General features: G+C 42.5%; 1 protein-coding gene across 1 annotated transcript in view; it reads right to left on the bottom strand.

Moving 5' to 3' along the window:
- The window catches only part of HS3ST3A1 (heparan sulfate-glucosamine 3-sulfotransferase 3A1), a 104,470-nt gene extending 80,309 nt beyond the window's left edge, over positions 1-24,161 (bottom strand). The window contains exon 1 of the mRNA XM_003262834.4: positions 22,751-24,161. Coding sequence (XP_003262882.3) covers positions 22,751-23,349 — 599 coding nt within the window. The 5' untranslated portion in view covers positions 23,350-24,161. The remainder of the gene's footprint in view (positions 1-22,750) is intronic.
- Positions 24,162-24,375: the final 214 nt, after the last annotated feature.

The raw sequence follows: 24,375 nt of genomic DNA, 5'->3' as shown, positions 1-24,375 counted from the left end.
GGATGATCTCCACGCTAGTAGTATCAGCATTACTTGGAAGCTTGTTAGAAATGCAAATGCTCAGGCCTCATGTTAAGCCTACTGCATTGGTATTTCTGGGACTGAGGCCCAGGAACTTGAGTTTTAATGAGCTCTCCAAGTGATTCTGATGCAACAAATGGTGGTGGTGGTTGCATTAACAATTGCGGCACAGCAAGGGACTCTAGACCTTAATAGCTTGAAATCACAAACACTGATTATCTCACACAGTTGCCCAGAGTCAGGAATGCTGCAGCTGCTTAAGTGGGTGGTTCCAGCTCAGCTCGGTGTATCTCTTGGGATCACAGTCATCAGCTGGAGCTGCAGACATATGGATGCTTGACTAAGGCGGAAGAGTCACTCCAAGCTCACTTACATGGCTGTTGGAAGACTTCAGGTCCTTGCCATGTGGGCCTCTCCACAGGGGCTGTTCATAAAACATGGCAGCTAACTTCTGCTACTTCAAGTCATTCCAGACAGAGAACGCACTCAAGACAGAAAGCACCATCTTTTAACAAGCCAAGGCTGGAAGATACATCTCATCACTTCTCTCGTATTCTTTTTGTTGCAAGTGAATGACTAGGTCTAGCCCACATCCAAGAGGAGGATTATGCTTCAATTATTAAAGAAAATAGTATCAAGAGTATATGACTTTGTGGACATATCTTGAAGATCACCACAGAGGTATTAAGGGTGTCCAAAAACCTTTAATAACACCTAACATCTGAGGCATCCAATTTTAATTAATGCCTCCCCAGTAGGAGAGATCAAGGGACATCCTAAAAATTAGTTCACTATTCCTAGATCAAGCAACAATCCTAATGATTTTTTAAACCAGTAAACTGGGTGGTGCAATTAATCACAATTGTCACGTCTAGCACTAGATTGCAGAACAGACATTTGGTTGGTAGGATGGCCTATTGCCTTAGTACATTCTCATGCTGCTGATAAAGACATGTCCGAGACTGGGTAATTTATAAAGGAAAGAGATTTAATGGACTCACAGTTCCACATGGCTGGGGAGGCCTCACAATCATTGCAGAAGGCAAAGGAAGAGAAAAGGCATGCCTTACATGGTGGCACGCAAGAGGGCGTGTGCAAGGGAACTCCCATTTATAAAATCTTCAGATCTTGTGAGACTTATTCGCTATTGCAAGAACAGCACAGGAAGGATCCAACCCCATGATTCAATTATCTCCCACCGGGTCCCTCCCATGACACATTGAAATTATGGGAGCTATAATTCAAGATGAGATTTGGGTGGGGACACAGCCAAACCACAACACCTACTCAGCATGCTATTAATTCACAGAACTAAGGTTTCTTCACCCTGAGTCTGCCTGGCCAGAACTGGAGGAAATCTTGCTAGTCTCCAGTTCTCCAAGCTACTATCAGTTCATTGTATTCATGAGGTTGCTTTCTGGCTGCCTCATGAAAAAAGACCTTCCTTCCCCACTGCCTTCCACTCTGAAGAGCCTTTAGGTCTGGCAAGGAAACCAGTACAGCTAACTGCTCCCTCCTGGGACAGAGGAATAATGAGAGCCTGAGGACATTCATGACAACAGTCTTACCCACAAGCTTTCCTTGGTCAAAATTTGCATAATCCAGGACAGAATACATATAGAATAATACAACTGTAGGCTTGGAGGAAACCAACAGAAATCACCAAATTTGACATTTTTACTTAGAAGATGAAAAAAACTCAGTCACAGATAAAACACAAGTACCTTGTACAAGTTCACCAATTAATTAATGGCAAAGCCACGGCTAGATCCCTACTAGAAAGTGCTTCATTATCCTAGTCAATATGACTACCATTTGCATCAAGTTCAGGCCCGAGCTTTTATGTCTAATGACTATTTTAAGGAAGCCAAGAAATTTTGGTAGCAGTTTCTGGTGTGTGTGTGTGTGTGTGTGTGTGTGTGTGTCAAGAGAATTCTTAGAATAGCTCTTAATCTAGAACCCAATCAAAATGGGCCTCTTCACAGTACCACAGACAGTATTTGATACAACTTTCCCAAAGGACGATTTTGTAACAGCCGTCAAAAGATTTCAAAAATGCATATATCACTTTACTCAGCCATTTTTTCTGCTGAGAAGTTATCATAAGAAAATAATGATAGGTGAGCATTAAAGATTTAGTTACAAGGAGTCCACGGCAGTTTTATTTGTCATAGTGAAATATTGGAATCAAGTTAAACATTGAACAATAAGGATTGCCTAAGTGACTTATGGGACATCTGGACAACAGAATCATGCAATCTTTTAAAAAATGTTTAAAATCTTTTTAAAAGTCAGGGTTTCCAGGCCGGGAATGGTGGCTCATGCCTGTAATCCCAGAGCTTTGTGAGGCCGAGGTGGACGGATCACCTGAGTTCTGGAGTTCAAGACCAGCCTGGCCAACATGGTGAAACCCCCGTCTCTACAAAAACAAAAAAAATAAAAATAAAAATTAGCTGGGCTTGGTGGTGGGTGCCTGTAGTCCTAGCTACTCGGGAAGTGGAGGTAGAAGAATCACTTGAACCCAGGAGGCAGAGGTTGCAGTGAGCCAAGATCGTGCCACTGCACTCCAGCCTGGGTGACAGAGCCAGACTCCATCTCAAAAAAAAAAAAAAAAGTCAGGGTTTCCAAGGTGGTGTCTGAAAATTTATTCAATCTAATCTGAAGCCTGGGCCCAGTCTCTCCTAGACATATGCAGTATTCAGTACAGTGCTTGCCACAGGAAAGAGACTTGGTAATACTGAACGAATGAATGTCGATTAGATTTTTAGCGCAACACCAGACACACCCTAATAACAAAATCCTACCTGAGTAAGAGGAATTACAGAGACTATGTCAATATAAACAAGTATTTGCAGGTGTGTCAAGTATCTGATTGTTTGAATTACTTCATGTATTCAAAATAGATGTTGACTTTTCATTATTAAAGATACTCAAATTTGTCATTTTTATTAAATATACAAAATATGCAAGCAACATGCAGCTCCCTAGGAAAACATTTATTATTAGATAAGCTGAACACTTTCTTGACCATATCACATAATTATATATTTTTAAATTCCCAGATGCCTAGCACTGTGCATCTTTTCAAAAAAGAAAGCCATTCATATAACTGGACACATTTTTTCATTTTAATGAAATTTTTTATCTTTGTTGTTTCAGCATCATAAAGACGTGGAAATTCTACCACTGTTCTGTTGGTACAGTACTGCCGGGTGTGGTGGCACGCACCTGTAGTCCCAGCTACTCAGGAGGCTGAGGCATGAGAATCACTTGAACCCGGGAGACAGTGGTTGCAGTGGGCTGAGATCGAGCCACTGCACTCCAGCCTGGGTGATGAAGCGAGGCTCTATCTCAAAAAAAAAAAAAAAAAGTAGAAACTTCCTAATGAGTAAACTTTAACATAAGCTAATAAAATAATATTTCTAAAGTTGTCTACACACCGAACACTGTCTGAAAACAACTAGCCACACAAATACAGAATAAATAGATGTGAATCTGCTTGTCAATGAGCAGGCAAAGCAAGCAATGGACTGAATAAATATTTTTACCATCCAAATAAGTTATGTTATATCAATGTTTTGAGAACTTATCTTAAAAACATTATTTGATGACTAGAATAGCTACAGAACTGTTTTAATAAACTTTGGTCTATCAGATAAGTATTGGGCTAAATGACCCCAAGTTCATTTCCAACCCGAATAATGAGATTTTGTGATAGTGTACTTTTTTCTTTATATTTAGATAAGAATAAATAAACTCAGTTCCCAGGGGGTCGCCCTTTAACTACTGTCTGGGCATTTCTGTGCCAATAGAACGCAACACAGACTCATACTTTTTTATTTCCTAAACGTCACCTGAGAGCGGTGCGAAATTTTCTTCCTATTTTAAAATTACCTTGACTTAGGCAAACGGACACACAAAAAAAGACTTTCCTGGCAAACAGTTTGACCAATGAACAAATGAAAGGAAGTGTTCCTCCTCTTTTTTTTTTTTTTCTGATGGATGTTATAAAAGGGGAAACAACTCGTTTGGCAAAGTATAGTACATCATCACTCAAATCTGAGTTCAATAGTTCAAATTTTTAGCGGCCTTGGGGAGGAAGAAAAAGAACTTTCTGTTTCCGAGGAAAATGATTTTGCCTGAGCTTTTAAAACAGAACTAGCATATTCTACGCAATTCTGATAATAGGCATACATAAAAGTCATATGTCCAAATCAACGTATTGAAGTTGCTTAAATATCCAGTTATTATTTGGTTTTTAAGAACTTCCTGTTTAAAAGGGCAATAATTTTGCCCAAACCTTTACAACTGTGCTAGTATACTACGATAATAGGAATACGTAAGTCAGAAGTCCAAATCAATATACTCTTGTAGCTATTTAAATGAACTATGATTTATTTGCTTTTTTATAAATGAAGGAAAAACATGCTTGCATGAATAGAGCCAAAATACAATCTGTCCACTGATGTGGTTTGCTAAACGATCAAGGAGTTGCACGTGAAATGAAACATTTAATGCCCAATGTATTTCTAAGATTTCAAAATAATCACCTTTTTATTTGCATAGTACTACTTTCTCATTCATTACTTAATGATTTTCATGCTTTCTTTCCCTGAGAAATCAGTCTATCAGAAATCATATTTAAAATGCTATCGTGTCTTTCTGAGTGCCTTATTTTTTAGATAATGCTGTAATACAGAGTAACCTCTGGCAGGCGAAGATTCACATTTGCTCTTTGATAATGTGTAAGGAGCCTGCACAGTTCCTGAGACTCAGTCACTTGTTAATTTTGCAGAGGCAGATCGTTTAAATTCCTGTGAAGATGTTACAGCCATTCATTCTCCAGATATGAGAGAAAAATGCATCTTTGTGAACAAAATCATAGTGGTAACTGAAAAGGCAATAAATTGTGGGTATGAGGAAATTCACTGGAAATCCACAGCCATAGAAAGGCATGAGACGCGGGAGACGTAGAGAAGGTACAAACATTTCGGCATCTGTGAATTTTATACTCACAGAAGTCTTCAGAGTTATTCCTTGAAAAAATCTGACTCGACCACTAAGAAAATCTGAAACTGCCTTTAAATCACATTCCCCTTCATGTTGGCCTCTTTGCCCTTTTATTGGTGGGCCTCCGAAGCATTTGATGAGGGCTACTTTCTCTTTTCTCTTCCCCCTTTGGTTTTCTACTTTCTCCTCTGCTGCAGTTGTGTGGAGTTTCTGGTCATGCAATGAAATATTCTAAAGTTTTGTTACATATATGCAGAGAGTCACAAGGAGTCTGCCTTTATTTTAATCAGGACATTAGAAAAGTGAAGATCTCAGGCACTTATTTGTTTAAACTTAAGCCACCAGCTTTTAAATTCTTCAGTTTTCTGGGCTCCTCATACTCTCAATTTCCCTTCTCCCTCATCCCCTCCAGAATTGCCCCTTAACACATCACCATGCTGCTAAAGGCCTACCCTTAGATTTTTAATCAAACTGGAAAAGCAACTCATGGTGAAATACATTAATTATTTGCAATATCCCAATATTAAATCTAAAGAGATGGCATGAACGTAGTTGCTGAACTTCACATACGGTCACTCCACTTATTTTAAATAATATTCAGCTTGAAATTTTCTCTAATTCTTTTCTCTACGAACTTCTATGAGTTGGAGAGAAATATTCGCTGTCAACTAAATGAGAAATTGAACCCTACAATGGCATGTGGCTTGGTTTGGTTTTGTTTTGCCATGAGCAATACATTTGTGAGTCAGACAATAAAGCAATAATACATTGGTTTGGTTTCCTCACTCCTGAGGGTTTTTGTTTTGCTTCATTTTTGAGGGTTTCTCACCATTACCATGATTTCCAGAGAAGAAAAAGGAAAGTATTGAATGCAAAGCAAAGAGTATCTGGATTTTATGTGCTATCTGGTATTCATAGTGAACACATAAAAATATGTCACTGATGGAAGAATAGCCAATGATTGAAACTTTTTAAAAAGCCTTCAATGTTAATGAGGAAAAACCATAAGGTATTTAAATTTCTTCATTCTCTGATGAAATTTTCAAGCAAGTATTCAAAAAAATGGAGATTCTTAAAGCAAGTTTGTCTTTATTTTCATACTTGCAATGGAGCTTAGAATAGACTGGTACAAGTGCTGCCTTGAAGAAGAACCACTATGCTTTTACCAAAATGTTCACGAAAATTAAACAGGCATTTCAGATGCTACATGGCTACATGTGTTTAATAATTAATGCTGGAAACCATAAGATTCATCCAAAGAGCACAACTTGCAATTTCCAAAAAAAAAAAAGGAAGAGAGAGAGAGAGAAAGGAAGGAAGCAAGGGAGGGAGGAAGGGAGGCAAAGAAGGAAGGAAGGAAGGAAGGAAGGAAGGAAGGAAAGAAGGACGGAAGGAGGGAAGGAAGGAAGGAAGGAAGGAAGGAAGGAAGGAAGGAAGGAAGGAAGGAAGGAAAGAAGGACGGAAGGAGGGAAGGAAGGAAGAAAGGAAGGAAGGAAAGAAGGACAGAAGGAGGGAAGGAAGAAAGGAAGGAAGGAAGGAAGAAAGGAAGGAAGGAAGGAAGAAAGGAAGGAAGGAAGGAAGGAAGAAAGGAAGGAAGGAAAGAAGGACAGAAGGAGGGAAGGAAGAAAGGAAGGAAGGAAGGAAGGAAGAAAGGAAGGAAGGAGGGAAGGAAGGAAGAAAGGAAGGAAGGAAGGAAGGAAGGAAAGAAAGAAGGACGGAAGGAGGGAAGGAAGGAAGAAAGGAAGGAAGGAAGGAAGGAAAAAAGGACGGAAGGAGGGAAGGAAGGAAGAAAGGAAGGATTGATTTGGCTAAAACTCTTTGTTAAAAAAACTATTAATTATGCCACTATACATAAGTAAACACATAAACACAGAAACCAGGGCATATAAGTGCAGTAACCAGGAAAAAATACAGTAAGCACATTCTAAACCCTCTTTTCATCTCAGAAAGTTTTATTCACGTGGATAACTAGTCATAATCATCACAAAGCAAGTATGAAGATCCCATTGGGTGACTCAAGTCCAGGGAAGATAGGGAAGGTGGCAAAGATTACACAGATACACTGGTGAAGTTCATTACATTCCTGTGTCTTCTGACACATTTCCATTTACTCATCACCCCATGCCATGTGGCTTCTGTCACACTGCAAAAGCCCACCTAGCCTCAAGGTCACCAATGACTTCTTAACTCACAAGGCAAATACTAAAACCTGTATTCATCCTTTCTGTAGTATTTGATACCACGGACCTTGAAACCATCCTCCCATCCCCATTACCAGCATTTATTGTGGAAATGTAAATTAGAGCAAAACTTTGAAAGAATTATACCATGAACAACCATTTAGCCACCAATTACAATCTAAATACTCATTTTTCTGTGCTTCTTTTTTTTTTTCTTGAGATGGAGTCTTGCTCTGTTGCCCAGGCTGGAGTGCAGTGGCACAATCTCAGCTCACTGCAACCTCTGCCTCCCGGGTTCAAGTGATTCTCCTGCCTCAGCCTCTCGAGTAGCTGGGACTGCAGGCATGCACCACCACGCCCAGCTAAATTTTGTATTTTTAATGGAGACGTGGTTTCTCCATGTTGACCAGGCTGGTCTCAAACTCCTGACCTCTGGTGATCTACCCGCCTCAGCCACCCAAAGTGCTGAGGTTACAGGCGTGAGCCACTGCACCTGGCCCTATTCTCCTTTTTTTTTTTTTTAATGCATTTCAAAGTAAATTGTGGACAGCAGTTCACACTAAACACTTCTGCATGCGTGGTACAGACTGCAGAAATTCTCCCTTTGGGTCTAGAATAGAAATAAGCACAAGTAGGACTCGGAAGACCTATTTCTGCTCCTCTATATACGTTCACATCTTGGCTGTGCTGGCCACTGACACAACCGTAGTGATCATGGGTCCCAAATCTGACCTTACTCCTGGGCTCCAGCTTAACCCAGAGCGCTTTCCACTTCACGTGTATGAAACAAAGTTGCTCATTCCCCTTGATGCCTGTTATTTCTTCTTCCGCGTTTTTTTTCTTTTCTTTTCTTTTTTTTTTTTTTTGACAGAGTCTCGCTCTGTCGCCCAGGCTGGAGTACAGTGGGGCAATCTCAGCTCACTGCAACCTCCACCTTCCAGGTGCAAGTGATTCCCCTTACCTCGGCCTCCAAGTAGCCGGGACTACAGGCGCGGACTACCACGCCCGGCTAATTTTTTGTATTTTAGTAGAGACGGGGTTTCACCATGTTGGCCAGGATGATCTTGATCTCCTGACCTCATGATCTGCCCGCCTTGGCCTCCCAAAGTGCTGGGATTACAGGCGTGAGCCACCACGCCCCGCCTCTGTGTTCCTTACCACAGTTACAGTTGCTAATAAGTATTCAACTACTCTCCCTTTCCTCCTCCTTTTCACATTGCTAGTATTCCATACAGTGTTAAGTCCTACTTCTGAAACATCTACCAAATCTTTCCCTCCCTTCCCATGCACACCGCACTGCTCTAGTTCCAGCCTCTATCATCTGTCCTCTAGATTCCTCAACAGCCACCTACCCCAGTGTGCATCCGTATGCCACCGAGAACTAGATTTCCAGAGCAGAACCGGAGGGGGTCTGTGAACTCAGTCCTCCACTGCAAGCTTTCAATGCCCCCTCCCCTGACTCTGCCTCCAGTGCCTTTAGTAGCCAGTAGAATAGCCATTGCCTTCATGAAGCTACTGAGCTCTTGAACTGTAGTTAACCCAAATCGAAATCTGCTGCAAGTGTAAAATGCATACTGGATTTTAGGCCGGGCGCGATGGCTCACGCCTGTAATCCCAACACTTTGGGAAGCCGAGGCGGGCGGATCACGAGGTCAGGAGATTGCGACCATCCTGGCTAACACGGTGAAACCCCGTCTCTACCAAAAAAATACAAAAAAACTAGCTGGGCGTGGTGACGAGCGCCTGCAGTCCCAGCTACTTGGGAGGCTGAGGCAGGAGAATGGCGTGAACCCAGGAGGCGGAGCTTGCAGTGAGCAGAGATCAAGCCACTGCACTCCAGCCTGGGTGACAGAGCGAGACTCTGTCTCAAAAAAAAAAAAAGCATACTAGATTTTGAAGACTTAATATAAAAAACTGCAAGATTTCTTACTAATAAAGTTTTATTTTGATTTCATATTTAAATTATAATATTTTAGACATATTGGCTTAAGTTTAAATATTATTAAAATTAATTTCACCTCTTTACTGTTACCTTTTTAAGGTAGCTAGTAGAAAGTTGAAATTACATATAAGATTCTCTACATTTCCATTGGACTGTGCTGTCCTTGAATAAAGTCCAAACTCCTTAAACATGCCACTTAATAATCTTCCAGGCCGGGTGTGGTGGCTCATGCCTGTAATCCCAGCACTTTGGGAGGCCGAGGCGGACGGATCACAAGGTCAGGAGATCAAGATCATCCTGGCCAACATGGTGAAACCCCGTCTCTACTAAAAATACAAAAATTAGCTGGGTGTGGTGGTGCGCACCTATAGTCCCAGTTATTCAGGAGGCTGAGGCAGGAGAATCGCTTGAACCCAGGAGGCAGAGGTTGCAGTGAGCTGTTATCGTGCCACTGTACTCCACTCTGGTGACTGAGCGAGACCCCGTCTCAAAAATAAAAATAATGATCTTCAAAAATCTTTCCCAACCTTTGTTCCCAGCTTAATGTCTCACTCCTCACCTGCACAGACAGATGAGTGAGTGACACGCTGTTTCAGTGCAGAAGTCAGGTGACAATGAAAGTGACCTCACCGTACCCCTACTACTCCTAAATGATTCATATGATGCCCAGGCATCTAAAGGAAAAAGACAGCGCACGGATGATTTATAAACTAAACACACTCAAGTACAAAGTCAAGGAAGCATCAAAACAGATTATTAAGCTTGAAAAAAAAAGACCTACCACTACTTTGATTGGTGTTTATGTCTATTTCAAAACAGAATATTTGTAGTTGAGCATATAATCACATTCTAGAAAATGTCATCCTCCCAAACAACTTTGTGCATTTCAAAAATACAGGTCACTGGCACGCAGTTCCAGAGGGCATGACCTAATCCCATTCCCACACAGCCACAGGGAGCTCTGTTATTTCTGAATTGGATCTTGAATTGGAGTTTCATCACCTACATTCTGCCTCCCTAACATTGCCATGAATATTAGCTGCGGGTGCTCACCTGAGAGTAACCCATAAGCAAAGGAAGCACATATGAGATATTTGAAGCCTCTGGCTTAGCCCAGACATCTGCAAACAACAGCCAGTGGTTTTATAGTTTGGGTCAATAAAGTTTTATTGGAACACAGCCACACATATTCATTTACATATCATCTGTGGCTGCTTCCATGCTACACATGGATAGTGTTGTATAGATAGAGTGGTTGTGATAAACACTGTACTACCCACAAAACCTAAAGTATTTATTATCTGGCCCTTTCCAGGAAAAAAAAAATTGCTGACACCTGGCCTAAGGGAGCATTAAATTTTTTTTTTTCATTAAACTCATAGTGATTCTATTCGTGGTACAGTTCCAAGCCATGGGCATATAGCATTAAAAGAATTGAAGTTTAGAATCCATAGCACAGAATGTTCACACTTAGTTTCTCAAGGGGCCCTGAAGCACATTCATTTTAGTCTTTTCAAACATTACTTTCATGTACACTAGTCAATGTTTTTCAAACTGTTTTTTTCCATTGGGATCCACTATAACAAATACATTTTACACCCAACCCTTTCAGCACACACGCATCTATATAAGTAAATATAACAAACAGAATCAAGTTTGTCAAGACAATACTTGTCTTTCTTACTACATGGGATTCACTCTCTTAGTATAGTCCATTTTATATGTAGTTCCATTTTTTTTTCTTTTTTTTTTTTAAGATGGAGTCTCGCTCTGTTGCCCAGGCTGAAGTGCAGTGGCGTGATCTTGGCTCACTGCAAGCTCTGCCTCCCGGGTTCACACCATTCTCCTGCCTCAGCCTCCTGAGTAGCTGTGACTACAGGCGCCCGCCACCACACCCAGCTAATTTTTTTGTATTTTTAGTAGAGACGGGGTTTCACCATGTTAGCCAGGGTGGTCTCAATCTCCTGACCTCGTGATCCACCCGCCTCCGCCTCCCAAAGTGCTGGGATTACAGGCGTGATAGGAAGTTCCCTTTTTAAAAAATGATTGATTTTATCAGACATTCATGCCTTGTGATTCACAGTTTGAAAAACTCACTGGTCCACTCCAGCTGTGGATTGTCTAACTCTGGCCTTCACCACACGTCACAGGCTGTAAACTTGCAGCCATTCACTTCAGTTGAGATTGATTCGCTTCATCCACACAGACGTTTGTTTGGTTTTCATGTGGGTTTTGGCTCTTAATATGTAAATTCTTTTCCAATCTGTTTTTAAAAAGTCGATATTCCAAGTTTCTTTGAAAAGTCAGAGGACAAGGCACTAGGAGCCCTCCTTCCTACTTGGTAACAATCTGTGGGAGCTGAGCAGTTTCTCCAAGGCCTGCTGTCCAATTTGCCACCCTTTGCCAACAGGGGAAATGCACCTGAAAATCCCCAGAATTTTCATCACAAGCTTTAGCTCCCTATGACCTCTCCCCACATAAATATAAAACAGATCCAATCTGTTTTCTTTCCATCATTGAACCCTAGCAGGGCATTCTAGTAGACCCTCTGGCTTTGGGGAAAGCCCTTTTGAACAATAATGTTGTAATCCAAAAGCCTCCTACACCAGGCAGTAAGAGTAAGGCCTCATTAGAAAGAAAAAAGTGGCCTTTCTTTTCTAAAACAAGAAAAAACAAAAAAGCAAACACACAACATTTGACAAAAGAAACTACAAGAATAATTAGAGTTCACCAGAAAATTAAACACACACACACACGCACACACACGCACACACAGGTGCAAGTTTTTGTTTACTTTGTGAAAAGCTTTGTTTGTGAAATGAAATCACTGCATCGTTGCAGCGTTTTTTCAAAACATGGAGTTAGGGCAAACGTGGCTTCCGTTTAGAAAGGTGACGAGGGGAGCAGTTAGCTCCGGGAATGTAACTTTAGTTGCAGCTTAATCCAGTTCCCTTTTGTTAAATACCTGAACTTAATGAGAATCCGCAGAGATTTATGACCATAACAAACACATCATGTTTGACTTTGTCATTCAAACCAGCCTGGCAACTTTGATATTTCCTAGTGAAAGGAGAGACCTAATCCAAGTAAAAACTCTGAAAAAAGGGAAAGAAATTTTATTCCCATAATTTGATTGATTACTTCCTACTCTGAACACTCAAGAGAGAAAAAAGCAAACTTTTTCCTGTCCATACTCAGATTTCTCCCGCTAATCTTTAACAAGCAGGCAACGGCCATAAAACACAAATTATTTCCAAGGACCCAAAGACCAATCACGCTTGATGGGTTCCCATACCTCTAAGTATCAAAATATTGTGGAAAACATCTGAGATGAAAACCAGAAATTTAAAGATGAATTGACCATTGATTCAATTCAATTCAATGCTTTAATTTAATAGCTCTGTGAGGTAAAAAAAATATATATAATAATAATGCTACAACTGGTTCCATTCAAAAAAATATTTTTATCATTGTTGCAAATCTGCCAAAACTAAACTTACATATGTGGAGATATGCAATTATTTCCCAGTTGCATTTAAGAATTATACCATTGGAATTAGAAGCACTGAGTTCTTGTCTTTCAGCTTAACCTTGGGCAAAGCACTTCTGTTTCTTCCTATTCAGAAGACAATCTTTATCTTTCGGATACCTTCTGCCTCCAACATCCTATCTGTTTATGATTCTATTTTATTGGATCTAAACGAAGTTAAGATCAACAGTCATGTCTTATGTGACTAATGGTCTGACCACTCCAGTAAGGGCTTGGTGTAATAATGACCAGATGACAGGAAATCAATTAGACAAACATTATTAATAACAATAATAATGAAGATAGAATAGTACTTGGGATAACAACCAAGTTGTGCTCTCATTGGGGGTATTAACATAGCTGAAGAATTTTTAAAAAGCACCAATCCAAAGCTGAAAATATGGAATAGTGAAAAAGACAGACTGGCAGAGTGGCTCAGCAAGGTTCTGGGAGAGCACTGGATTGGGGAATCCCTACAGTGCAAAAGGGACCTCAGGGTAGCTCGATGACACTAGCCACGGCACACAGGCCTCAGCTCTCCTTGCTTCCAATTCCAGGAGCAGCAAGCGTCCTTCTGATTACATTTATTTTCTTTTTCTTTTCTTTTTTTTTTGAGACAGAGTCTCACTCTGTCACCCAGGCTGGAGTGCAGTGGTGAGATCTTGGCTCACTGCTACCTCTGCCTCCCAGGCTCCAGCCATCCTCTTACCTCAGCCTCCGGAGTACCTGGGATTACATGCATGGCCACCACACTCAGCTAATCTTCTGTATTTTGGGTAGAGACAGGGTTTTACCATGCTGCCCAGGCTGGTCTCGAACTCCTGACCTCAAGTGATCTGCCCGCCTCAGCCTCCCAAAGTGCTGGGATTACAGGCATGAGCCACCGCACCCAGCTCTGATTACATTTCTGACAACATATTGGCTTTCTCACATAGCAGTTTGGAGAGTGTTTTTAGTGGTTATTGTTACTTTGTAATAAATGGGGGAAAAAATCAATAGAATGACACAAGATTTCTGATATGTTCAACAAGATAAGTTCTGTGATCAGACAACTTCTTTAGAGAAAAAGGGAGAAAAGTTGACAAAAATGAAGGCGGTTTTAGTTATTCCATAATAGGCCAATTGACTAACAGAGATATTTAAATACTTTTAAAAATTCACTTTTACAACCATATTTTAATGTATTGCCCAAATTTCCTTTTTTCTTTCTTTCTTTCTTTCTTTTTTTTTTTTTTGAGACAGTCTCACTCTGTTGCCGAGGCTGGAGTGCAGTGGCGCAATCTCAGCTCAACGCAGCCTCTGCCTCCTGGGCTTAAGCAATTCTTATACCTCAGCTTCCCGAGTAGGTGGGATTACAGGGCATCCACGACCACATCCGGCTAATTTTTGTATTTTTAGTAGAGATGCGATTTCACCATTTGGCCAGGCTGGTCTTGAACTCCTGCCCTCAAGTGATCTGACTGCCTCGGTCTCCCAAAGTGCCGGGATTCCAGGCATGAACCACCACACCTGGCTCTAACATGCTGCCAAATTTTCTAACTAAAGGTCCAAGATCAGAATGTCCAAGTCACTCTACCACATGGGGCAGCCTTTCAATCCCCTGCACCTTTGAGACACTGATGGCTTGCTATGTAGGCAGGAACGACCTGTGGGCAGTTCTGCCAGAAACCATCACAGAGACCATTCACCCCAGTGGTGAGGCACTGGCATGCTGGAGGCGGGTGAATCTGGGTTTGGCAGTGGTTCTATGACGTACATAGTTCTGTGACCTTGGACAAGTTATTTCATCTTTCTGAACCTGTTTTCTGATCTATAAAATGTAGAAAATGATAGGACCTGCTTAAAAATACAAATCCTATTAATAACATCAGACTACGAGCGACACATCATTCCGCATCATCCAGCACATAGCGTGGCCTCAACAAATAGAGTTAATGTCACCTCACCTCTAAAATGATACATTTCATCAAAGATACACTGCGGGGTCCAATTATTTTGCTATTTTTAAAAAGGCTAAAATGCATGAAGAAAAGTGTATAGCCACTAAAATGGAAACATGCCAAACAAGTAGAGAATGGTATTAAATCACAGAAATTATTTTTAACTACATAAGCATTTGCAGTCTATCCCTTGCACTAAAGCAGTTGATAAAACGGATCCAATAAAGATAAGTGAATGAACGATTAAAAGAAAATACTGTTAGTTTCTCGGAGTCTCTTGATGGAGTGGGTGTTGTTTTGTTTTGCTTAAGTAAAAATGTAATGTGGATAAAACTATTTTTACAGTTGTTAAAAGTATCAGAGGAAATGTTTTGAGGGAGATTTTCATTACTCTAGTCAACCAGAAGCCCAGATAAACATAACTGTGTATTTAAAAACAGAAGCAGAAAAAGACAGCACGCCACCTAGACAGGGACTTTGAGACTGATAATGCTGGGAGTCTGGCTGGGCAGTTCCAGTGGAATAAACCCGCATAGTTAGAAGGTGCAACGAAACTGGTCCTCCAGACCTCTGAAGGTTGCACTTTCTCTCTTCCTGCCTCTTCCTTGAATGCGTTAATTGTTCCAGGTCTGTTTTGCTCCTATGGAAAGTTTCATAACCCAAAGTGTCTACAACAAAGGTTAAAACAAGTGAAGTAAGCAGATAAAATTCCTAAGCTGGCCTCGAAAATCTGGACTGTGTTGTCATCTTTGCCATAAGGTGCATCTACAGCTCTGGCCCTGTCTATTTTCCCTATAACCAGCTTTCAACCACTGACACTTGTTCCTTCTATGTTTGTAGCAAAAAACAAAAAAGGCATACGCCCTAGTCTGATTTTTCTCTGACCGTTATTTTAGTTTTTAGCTCTTTGTGCCCTCAGAGACCTGTCATTTACATCAACGTTTTTGTTCTCTATGACAAGAAGCTTTGGGGAACCTTTCACACCTTCTTCACTTTACATTTGCCCGCTGTAGAAGACAGAAAGAAAGGAATACAAAACTGTCTCTGTGCTTGGTTCGGGAACAAGAGAGTAGGAGGGAGCCGTGAGCCAATATGATTATGAAATCAGCTGAGGGAAAGATCAGCATGTCTGGAAGCAACAGGTGCAGGGCAGGGGAGGGGAAGCTAGCAGGCCTATCCTGGGGGCCCTTCCGAAGGAAAGGAAAGAAGAAACGCAGAATAAAAGAGAATCGGCACAGACAGGATTTCAGTATGAGCCCTCATCCTTCAACGCCTGTTAGGCTTCTCCTGCCTTCTTTGCTGTTTTCACCTTTGATTTTAGAATCATTTTAGATATTACAATTGTGAAAAATAGTACAGAGAATTCGCATACCCCTTTCACCCAAATGATCATCTTGGGGGATATCATAACCCTAGAACAGTACAACGATCAAAACCAAGAAACTGACGTTGGTATGATGTTATTAACTAAACTGCACACATTATCCACATTTCCCCAGTTTTCCCATAAATGCCTTAGTTCAGACCCAGGATCTGACCAAGGGCACCCTCGTGTTTACTCGTTAGTAATGACTCACCTTTGTCTCTCCGCATCTGGGAGAGCTTAGTGGTCTTGGCGTTGTTTTGTATGATCCTGACACTTTTGAAGAGTACTGGTCAAGTATTTTGTAAAATGTCCCTCAATCCGTGTTTGTCTAATGTTTTCTCACGGCGATACTGGGGCTATGGATTTGGGGGAAGATTACTACACAGGTGAAGTGCCTTCCTATTGTATTATATTGGGGATCATGATCTCAACACAACAGGGAATGCTAACCTTGGTCACTTGGTTAAGGTGGTGTCTGTCAGTTTCTCCACTCAATCTGTCCTATTTGTCCTTTTCATCCTGCCTTCCTTTAACCTGACCACCACCCTGCATCCCAGCCTGCTCTCCCAGGCCCTGGACTGCAGGCACAGAAACGCCTGTCCTGTCGGAACTCTCAAAGCGCTTTCCTGTGAAGCTGTCCCGTGTGTGGTGGACAGGATTCTCAACAGGGCATCTCAGGCACCTTAAGGGTTAAACAGGCTTCTGTTTAGAATCACAGGACCCTCCTCCACAGCCTGTACCACACAGGGGAAGGAACAGGCCTGCATTACTGATGTTGAAATAAAATCATCTGGAAGTATTTTCATTTGAAGCTGGCTTTCAGACACAGAGGCAAAACACACTAACAAAAGTAATCTGGGGCATATGGTATTCCTTTCAGTCATAGGCATTTTTAATATAAATCCCCTAATCATTTATATCTTGGTTTTCAGTTTATTGTGAAGCCAAATCTCTTATTTCTCTCTGAAGAATAAACTCCCTGCCTAAAAGAAGTGAATGATCCTTGCTTGAAAAAAAGGCAAAGTGCAGCTCATCTGCACTAGGCAGATCATCTTGCTATAAGTGCCACCTAAACACAAGTTTTTGTTGTTGCTGTAGTTTCTTTTTTAAATTGAGACTGCAAATATGCTCTATCATGATGAGGTTTTTCAAAGTTCTCCCTTTAGGGGTTCCTTGCTGACTCCTCCTCCCACTAGGTGGCGCTATACATCACATTCAAAGCGGGCTGTTCGAGTCGGTGAACAGTTTTGTGTTGAAACCTTTGCAAGAATGTCTCTCGAATTCCCGATGGCAAGTACTAAACTTCATTGTTAATTAAACACTTCCCCTGTCTCTTTTCACATTTATTGTCATCAGACAACTGAAACAGGCCAGTTCTGAATTTCTGTAATACAGTCGGGCAATCTTAGGATAAATGTAAGTTTTTAGGGGCATGAAGAATCATGACCACATATAGTAAGGCAAAAATTCAAGAGTTACATCACGAAGGCAAGAAATTGGGGAAAGGCTTCCATTCACTAACTCAGCATTGCCTGGACTATGATCTCAATAGTGCCCCCAAATTCTTCCCTACTCACGGTGTCCAATATTGCTCAGAAGCTCCCCAACTACTTAATAACATTCCTCTCATAAATTCAATTTCTAAATTTTGGCTTCACAACAGTTTGTTTATTCACTATATAAATATCCCCCATAGAGATTTTTAAACTGTATCAAATTAGCAAAAGATTTAAAGTGCTGACAAGCATTTTTAAGACATCCTTATAAAATGCAAAGATGAGGGCTTTCCTCTGATTACATATTAGAGGCACATATTTAATAAGAAACCTTATGTTCACAATTGCAACTCATCACTTAAGCAGGACAAATTTTCTAAAAGCTTGGAGTTTAATATCATTAGGAAACCCATACCAAGAAATGATGCTCTTTTTCAGCCAAGTTACTATCACTTGGTGGAGGAAGATTTCCCCCTAAGGAAAAGAGCTAAGAATATCAAGTTCCCAACTGGGCCCAGCAATTTGACTGATGGTAATTGCAATTTGCAGTTGTTCAACTGTGTCCCGGAGAGATACGAGGCCTTTTGTTGTTGTTGTTGTTGTTCATATCAGAGAGTTTTGCTTGCTCTGCAACACTCTTCTCATGAAGTAAGCATCTGGTCTATGTGAGGTTAGCCCCTATCGTCATTAATTACACAGGCTTATTTCATTCCCATGACCCTGCCAAAATACAGATTTGGCACTTATTCTTTCCTGGCCAATCAACAGACTTATTTACAGGAGACAAATATTTTGGCCAGGGTATTTTCTTTTTAAAGAGTAGGCAGGAGATTATAATGTAGTGGTGGATTTTCATAGAAGTCTATGAATTTCACATAAAGTATAAGAGCATATTATAAACCTCATCCCTGTAAAGGAGTATTCATTCACACAAGGCATTCCAGTCCAAGCTCTACCAAGTGTTTTTGGTGTTGTTTAATGCCTGGACTCTGATCTCAATAGTGTCCCCAAACTGTTCCCTACTGAGGATGTCCAATATTGCTCAGAAATTCCCCAACTACTTAGTAACTTTCCTCTCATAAATTCCATCATTGTCCCTGCCTTCTCGGTATCTGCTCCTGCATGTGTAAGGGCACACACACACACGCACACACACAGAGGAACTAGGCAGATCAACTTGCATTTCTGGTTGTCTATTGGGGATGAGCCCAGAGTTCAGACATTTAGCAAACTAGATGACAGTATTTTGGGTCCCCAACCTGTGACTAGGTGGGGTATGTCTAGGTACTGAGAACTTCTATAGACAAGTACTCTAGACTCAGAGTCCAAAGCAACATCTCACTCTCTTCCTAGCCCTCATCTATTCCCAATGTTCTTTCCTCTGCCCTAAGGACAGAGCGCCCTTGGCCTTCAGTCCACATGACCTTGCATGGGTGGCCAGACTGCAGCTTCGTGGCTCGGATTTCATTTCAAACTCTTCACACAGAAGGGGCTTGCACAGTACAGGAGGGTGGGAAACTGCGCATGGAGGGACTTTGCAGCTGCTCCCAGCTGCTACGAAATGCCAATTTCTCCTCCTAGGAATCGAAAGGGCCTCTGCTCAGTATGCCTCTCTAACGGACTTGAAAAACGGGGCCATGATCATTCGAGGGCAGAAAATTTCAAATTTTGATGAAGTCAGGGGAGCACTAATTCCTAAACTGTGAGCTGGACAATATTTCATCTTCCTGTATGCTCTAGAATAAAATGATTCTAGTGATATCCTTCTCTGCTGAAATTGTCCAGACTTGGTAAAGAAAAGAAACTGAAATATAAGAAATAGACATGCTAGTGTAAGAGACTGGATAATAAATATTTCCTATCTTGTACCAAAATAATAAACTGAAATGTTATTGAATCTAAACATTTATATACATACATATGTATGTGTATGTGTACACACATGTACACACATATTTAACTACTTTATTAATAAATGTCTTCTAGCTTACAAGAAAAAAAGAGACATACCTTTTAGCTGGTGCAGATAGAAACAAGCAGAAGAGAGCCTCCTTATTAAATTCTAAGCTCGCCTGCTCTTGAACTACAGTAGAGGTATTCGGTCCTGACTTCCAGCAAAGGTCTCAATGTTTTGAAGCTAAGGAAACTTTTTCCTTTCCTTTATGAAGCCATCATACATACAAGCGAAATGGACACTATTCATTGCAAAGGACTGCTTTACCGTCACGTGCAAGCCACAGACATTTGTTGTAGTGATATCATGTCTGCTAAATTAAGTAATGAGGAGTGTTTTTTTTTTTTTTTAACTCCATCAGGGTCGAGTTTCTCAGCATATAAAAATTTGCCTTTGTTTTATTTATTTTGGAGGAAGTCTATTAGGATATTTAAATTAGTAAGAATAATTTTCTTTCTAGAGATTTTGAATAATAAATGTCTTCTTTATCTTTACTACAAATGTGTTCAAATGAAGGAAGTGTTTATTACTTCACTCTTGGAAAAAACTTCATAAAGTATTTTATTTTCTTCCCAGTGAGAGTAATTGACTGAAAAAGTTCAGCAACAGGCATTTCTAACTCACAAACTCATTCTCCAAGACACTTTCTTCAAACTTGCTAATTGCAGCAGATCTGTCCCTTTGTGAGGACAGTAGGTGGCACTGCCACCATAAACTATCATGGCTAACTGAGTGATTTCACTGGGCAAAAAAAGGCTAGACATTTTAGGATTCTCCCGTGTCAATGTACACCTAAAAATAATTATATAGGTTTTTCTCTTCCATAATTCACTGCTGGGTGAAAATATCTGGGATTTATTTCTGTTCATGTGTGTGTGTGTCTGTGATAGTGTGGTCATAAGTGTGTGGTACAAATCCTGTATTGCAAAGTTTGGGCTGACTCATGTAGGTCTAACTGAATCCCCTGTTCTAAACTATTAGCTAAATATAAGTAGCTAAAATGCACTTAATATTTAAGTCGCATTCTGAGTAGGAGATTTTTTTTTTCATAGTTGAGCCTTCAGTCTTGCTCACAAACATCAAACTCCAAGTTCAGAGCCAAGATGAAAGAGAACTGTGGGGAAATTTCATTAAATAATCACATAATCCAGGCTCCACACGTTGGATTTTTTTTAAATAAGTTTCCTATGTAATTGAGTTAAACGTAAATTTATGCATCCAATAAAAAACCACTGCAAATGGTAAAACAAAGACATTGCTCCAACACTTAGAAAATTAAATTCACCAAACCATGAAGTCTACTGTGCAGTTATTTTTGTAACCACCATAAATTGCTTTACAAAACTCTTCTGCTGGGGTAAACAATCCAAGAAGGGATTTACTTTATAGCATGCATTCAGTTTCCAAAGGAAAGAGTGGCCTACAAGTTTATGACTCTTTTTTTCTTTTTTTTTTTTCTTTCTTTCTTTTTTTTAAAAAAATACTTGTGTTTCTAGTTACCTTGAAACCTTCCTCCCCTTACAGGAGCTCAGAAAGGTCCACGGAAAATAAGATCCAGGTCTGCAGATACACTGTGCCCTCAAATACTCATTTCTGGAATAAGAAGAAACAATCCTACTTTGTGGAAATAAAGTTTGTATGGCAAAAGGAAAATAAAGGTTTTTAGTACTAAATATTTCACCATATTTAATAGCACCTCAGAGCCTAACGTAGTATTAGATGTTTCAGGCAGTCAGCTTGAAATGTGTTCGCTTATAGCACGATACGAGGCCGAATTCAATGCAAACTGCTATAGATAAGAGTTTTAGGGGTCTTTAATCACTTCTTTCTCGTGTCCTTGATAGAAAAAACAGAGCTGCCTTTGTGCTAAAAAGAAGGACCTGTTGTTTCCAGATTCAACAGGTCATTTTTATAAGAACTTCCCAGAGGATACAACATAAATGACAGAAACACAAGGGATATTTTAAGTGCCTGATGATTTTAAATGATATATAATCTATATTAAGGGAAGGTTGTTTGTTTTTTCTTTCCAACAAATGGAAAGTTACTGTTTTAAAAGTGTTTAATGTTCAAATTCTATTTTCAGGGCCAAATCTTTTCTCTGTGAGCGGATTTACTGTAAATTCGGCTCCTGAAATCAATCTGAGTGTGCAATTGGCCCCTCAAGTAAATAAACTTGTCAAATCGTATCCATTTCTGTGTTGGGGGTGAATGATTAATTTAATGGGCTTTTTGAAATATACCTAAATTGTGTTGTAATTTTTGTAACATTGTTTCAGTTAAAATAATAAAGAGAATGCATATTTTATGAACAAGATAAACTTTATAAAATGGAAAATTCTAGCAACATAATTTTTACTGGTACTTTGAAGAAAGAAAAAAAAGCCAATATATTATGGCAAACAAAATCCAGGCGACACTAGATTTATTAGAATCTGGCTGATTTTATTATTAAAGGTGGTCTGAATTTGAAGAGACTGGCAAATTTAAGATCTAAGCGAGACTTATTTCCTAAGCTGTATTGGCAAAGTTGTGCCAATGTATTTTTCTCTCTTTTGTCTTCTTCTTCTTTTAATTGGCTACCTTATTTGTAAAGAGGATTGAAGATCTTTAGAAAAGTTTCTATCAGTCAAGAGACAAAAGTTACTTTTCCCTACAAATATCAAAAGCACTTTACAAAACTCATTCTTTGCCCTCAAACAAAAGTTATTGCCAAGCGTCCTTTAAAATACAGTGCTTGGTTGCTTTCCCTTGCTCAGACAGACATATATTTTCCAAACTACCCAGATTCTCTGGTTCTTGACACTTTTACTAAGTCTCTATATTACTTCCCACCTAGGACAACTATCTGGCAAAAGGTCAAGGTAAATAAATACCTGATGGTAAAGACTGTGTTAACCACAGAGAACTTTCCAAAAGATAAAGAATGAAAACGGGCTTCCTTGGGAAGGGGAAGGAAATCTATTAATTGTTGAACAGCTTTCTAATTTAGAAGAGACTTTTTTTTTCCTTTAGTTAAATATATGAATACTTTCGCAGAGCAGGAGAAAGAGACCAGACTGGCTTATTTGCTGGCAAGGGATTCCCAAGGATGAAAATTATGAAGGCCAGAATTTCCCTCCCACCCTCTCCCTCAACATCCACTTCCCAGGAAGGAGAAGGCGGAGAGGGAAGAAAGACCCTTGATGACCCTTCGCCTTCTGCATGAAGTGGGAAGGAGGGCGAACTGGGGGTCACCGAGGGCTCTCCCACGTCTTTCCCAGCCCAGGACCCCCGGATCCTTCAGCCCCCGCCCGGGCCCGCCCCGCTCACCGGTACCAGGCGAGGCCCTTGTCGTAGCTGCGGTCGAAGAAGTGGGGCTCGGCGCCCACGGCGCGCACGTCGGGGTGCACGCGCAGGAACTCCAGCAGCGCCCGCGTGCCGCCCTTCTTCACGCCGATGATGATGGCCTGCGGCAGCTGCTTGCTGCCTTCGTCCAGGAGCAGCGCCAGGGTCCCCGGCGTGGCCTCGGCCACGCTGCTTCCCGCCCCGGAGCCGCCGGGACCCCCTGCCAGGCCAGGGGAGTCCTCTTCCCAGGCCGCCTCCTCGCCGTCGTCGCGGGGCGCGGGCGGCCTGCGCCTCCGCCAGTGCTGCAGTTGCAGGAGGCGCTTTCTCTGTGCCGCCGCCGGCCACTCCGCCAGCTCCCGCGGGCCTCCGGCCAGGAAGCCTCCACCAGGGGCCCCCGCCTCCTCTCCGCCGCCGGACAGCCCCACGACGGGGCCGGACAGGGTCTGGCAGCGCTCGGCCAGGCAGTAGAAGACGTAAAGGGACGTGAGCAGGGAGCAGAGCATCAGCAAGAACTTCCGGAAGATGCTGCGGGACAGCGGCTCGGCCGAGGTAGGGAGGGCGCCGGCCGGGCCCGGAGGGGCCATCCTAGCCGGAGGCGACGTCGGGCAACGCGTGGGCCATGCTAGGCCTGGACCCCGACAGGTGCCAGAGCATCCCCCCGGCAGGCCTGCGTGCTGGACGGAGGCCACATCGCCCTGCGCCCCTGTGGCCGTGCGAACTGTCCCGGGAGGCGGCGGCCGGGACTCCGTGGGGAGACGGAGTCCCGGGGGCCCCGCGCAGGATCCCTGCCTCCAGTCGAGGGGGCGGGAAGGGGAACGCTGGTCCGTGCTTAAGAAACCATCGTCTTAGACTCGCCCAAGTCCTGAGCTTGGGGCAGCCTCGGCCCCCCGGTTCCCCGCAAGAGTCGCCGCAATCGGGGTCTTGGCAGCGGTGTCGAAGGCGTGCGTCTCAGTCCCGGCCCGGAGAGACTTCTCGGCGCGGATCTCCGCTCAGCGATCCTGCATCCCTGGCTCGGTCCCGGTGAGGGCACGCGCGGCTGCCGGGCCTCTGCGCTCCGTGCGCTCCAGACAGGGGCGAGCGACAGTGACCTCCAGCCCCAGCTTTCTCTGGTCCCCTTGCCCGCCTGGGCGCGTTCTCTCCCCCGGGTTCAGGTTCTCTCGGCCAAGGAGCGAGGTCCCCCCGAGTCCCTCTGCCCGAGCGGGAGACAGGAGGCCCGTGCCGAGCCGTCCACCCGTCTCCGTGCGCGCCGGGTTGCTCCAAACTGCTGTTGGACCCCACCTGTGAGCCGCGTGGCTGGGCTGGGCTGGGCTGCGAGGGACCTGTCAGCGGCCCCCGCCACTGTGCTCGCAGGCGCTCACCGGCTGCCTCCTGGGCCGCCGCTGCCGCCGCCACACGTGGGACGCCGAGGGCAGCAAACTTGCTGGTGACGTCAACGGCCCGGGCCGGACCAGCCTCCGGACGAGCGCAGCGGGGCGCGGACCAGCGGCCAGGCGGGGCCAGACGGGCGGGGTGGGATGGAGAAAAGGTGGCGCGGGCTCCGCAGCGGCCGCCCAATGGCACTGGAGAGGGCGGGGGCGGTAGGGGCGACGCCCCTTCCCCAGTGTCCCCCA

The sequence above is a fragment of the Nomascus leucogenys genome, chromosome 19 (genome assembly GCF_006542625.1).
Source record: "Nomascus leucogenys isolate Asia chromosome 19, Asia_NLE_v1, whole genome shotgun sequence".
NCBI lineage: Eukaryota > Metazoa > Chordata > Mammalia > Primates > Hylobatidae > Nomascus > Nomascus leucogenys.
The sequence above is the reverse complement of the archived record's forward strand: the minus strand, read 5'-3'. Positions and strand labels throughout refer to the sequence as shown.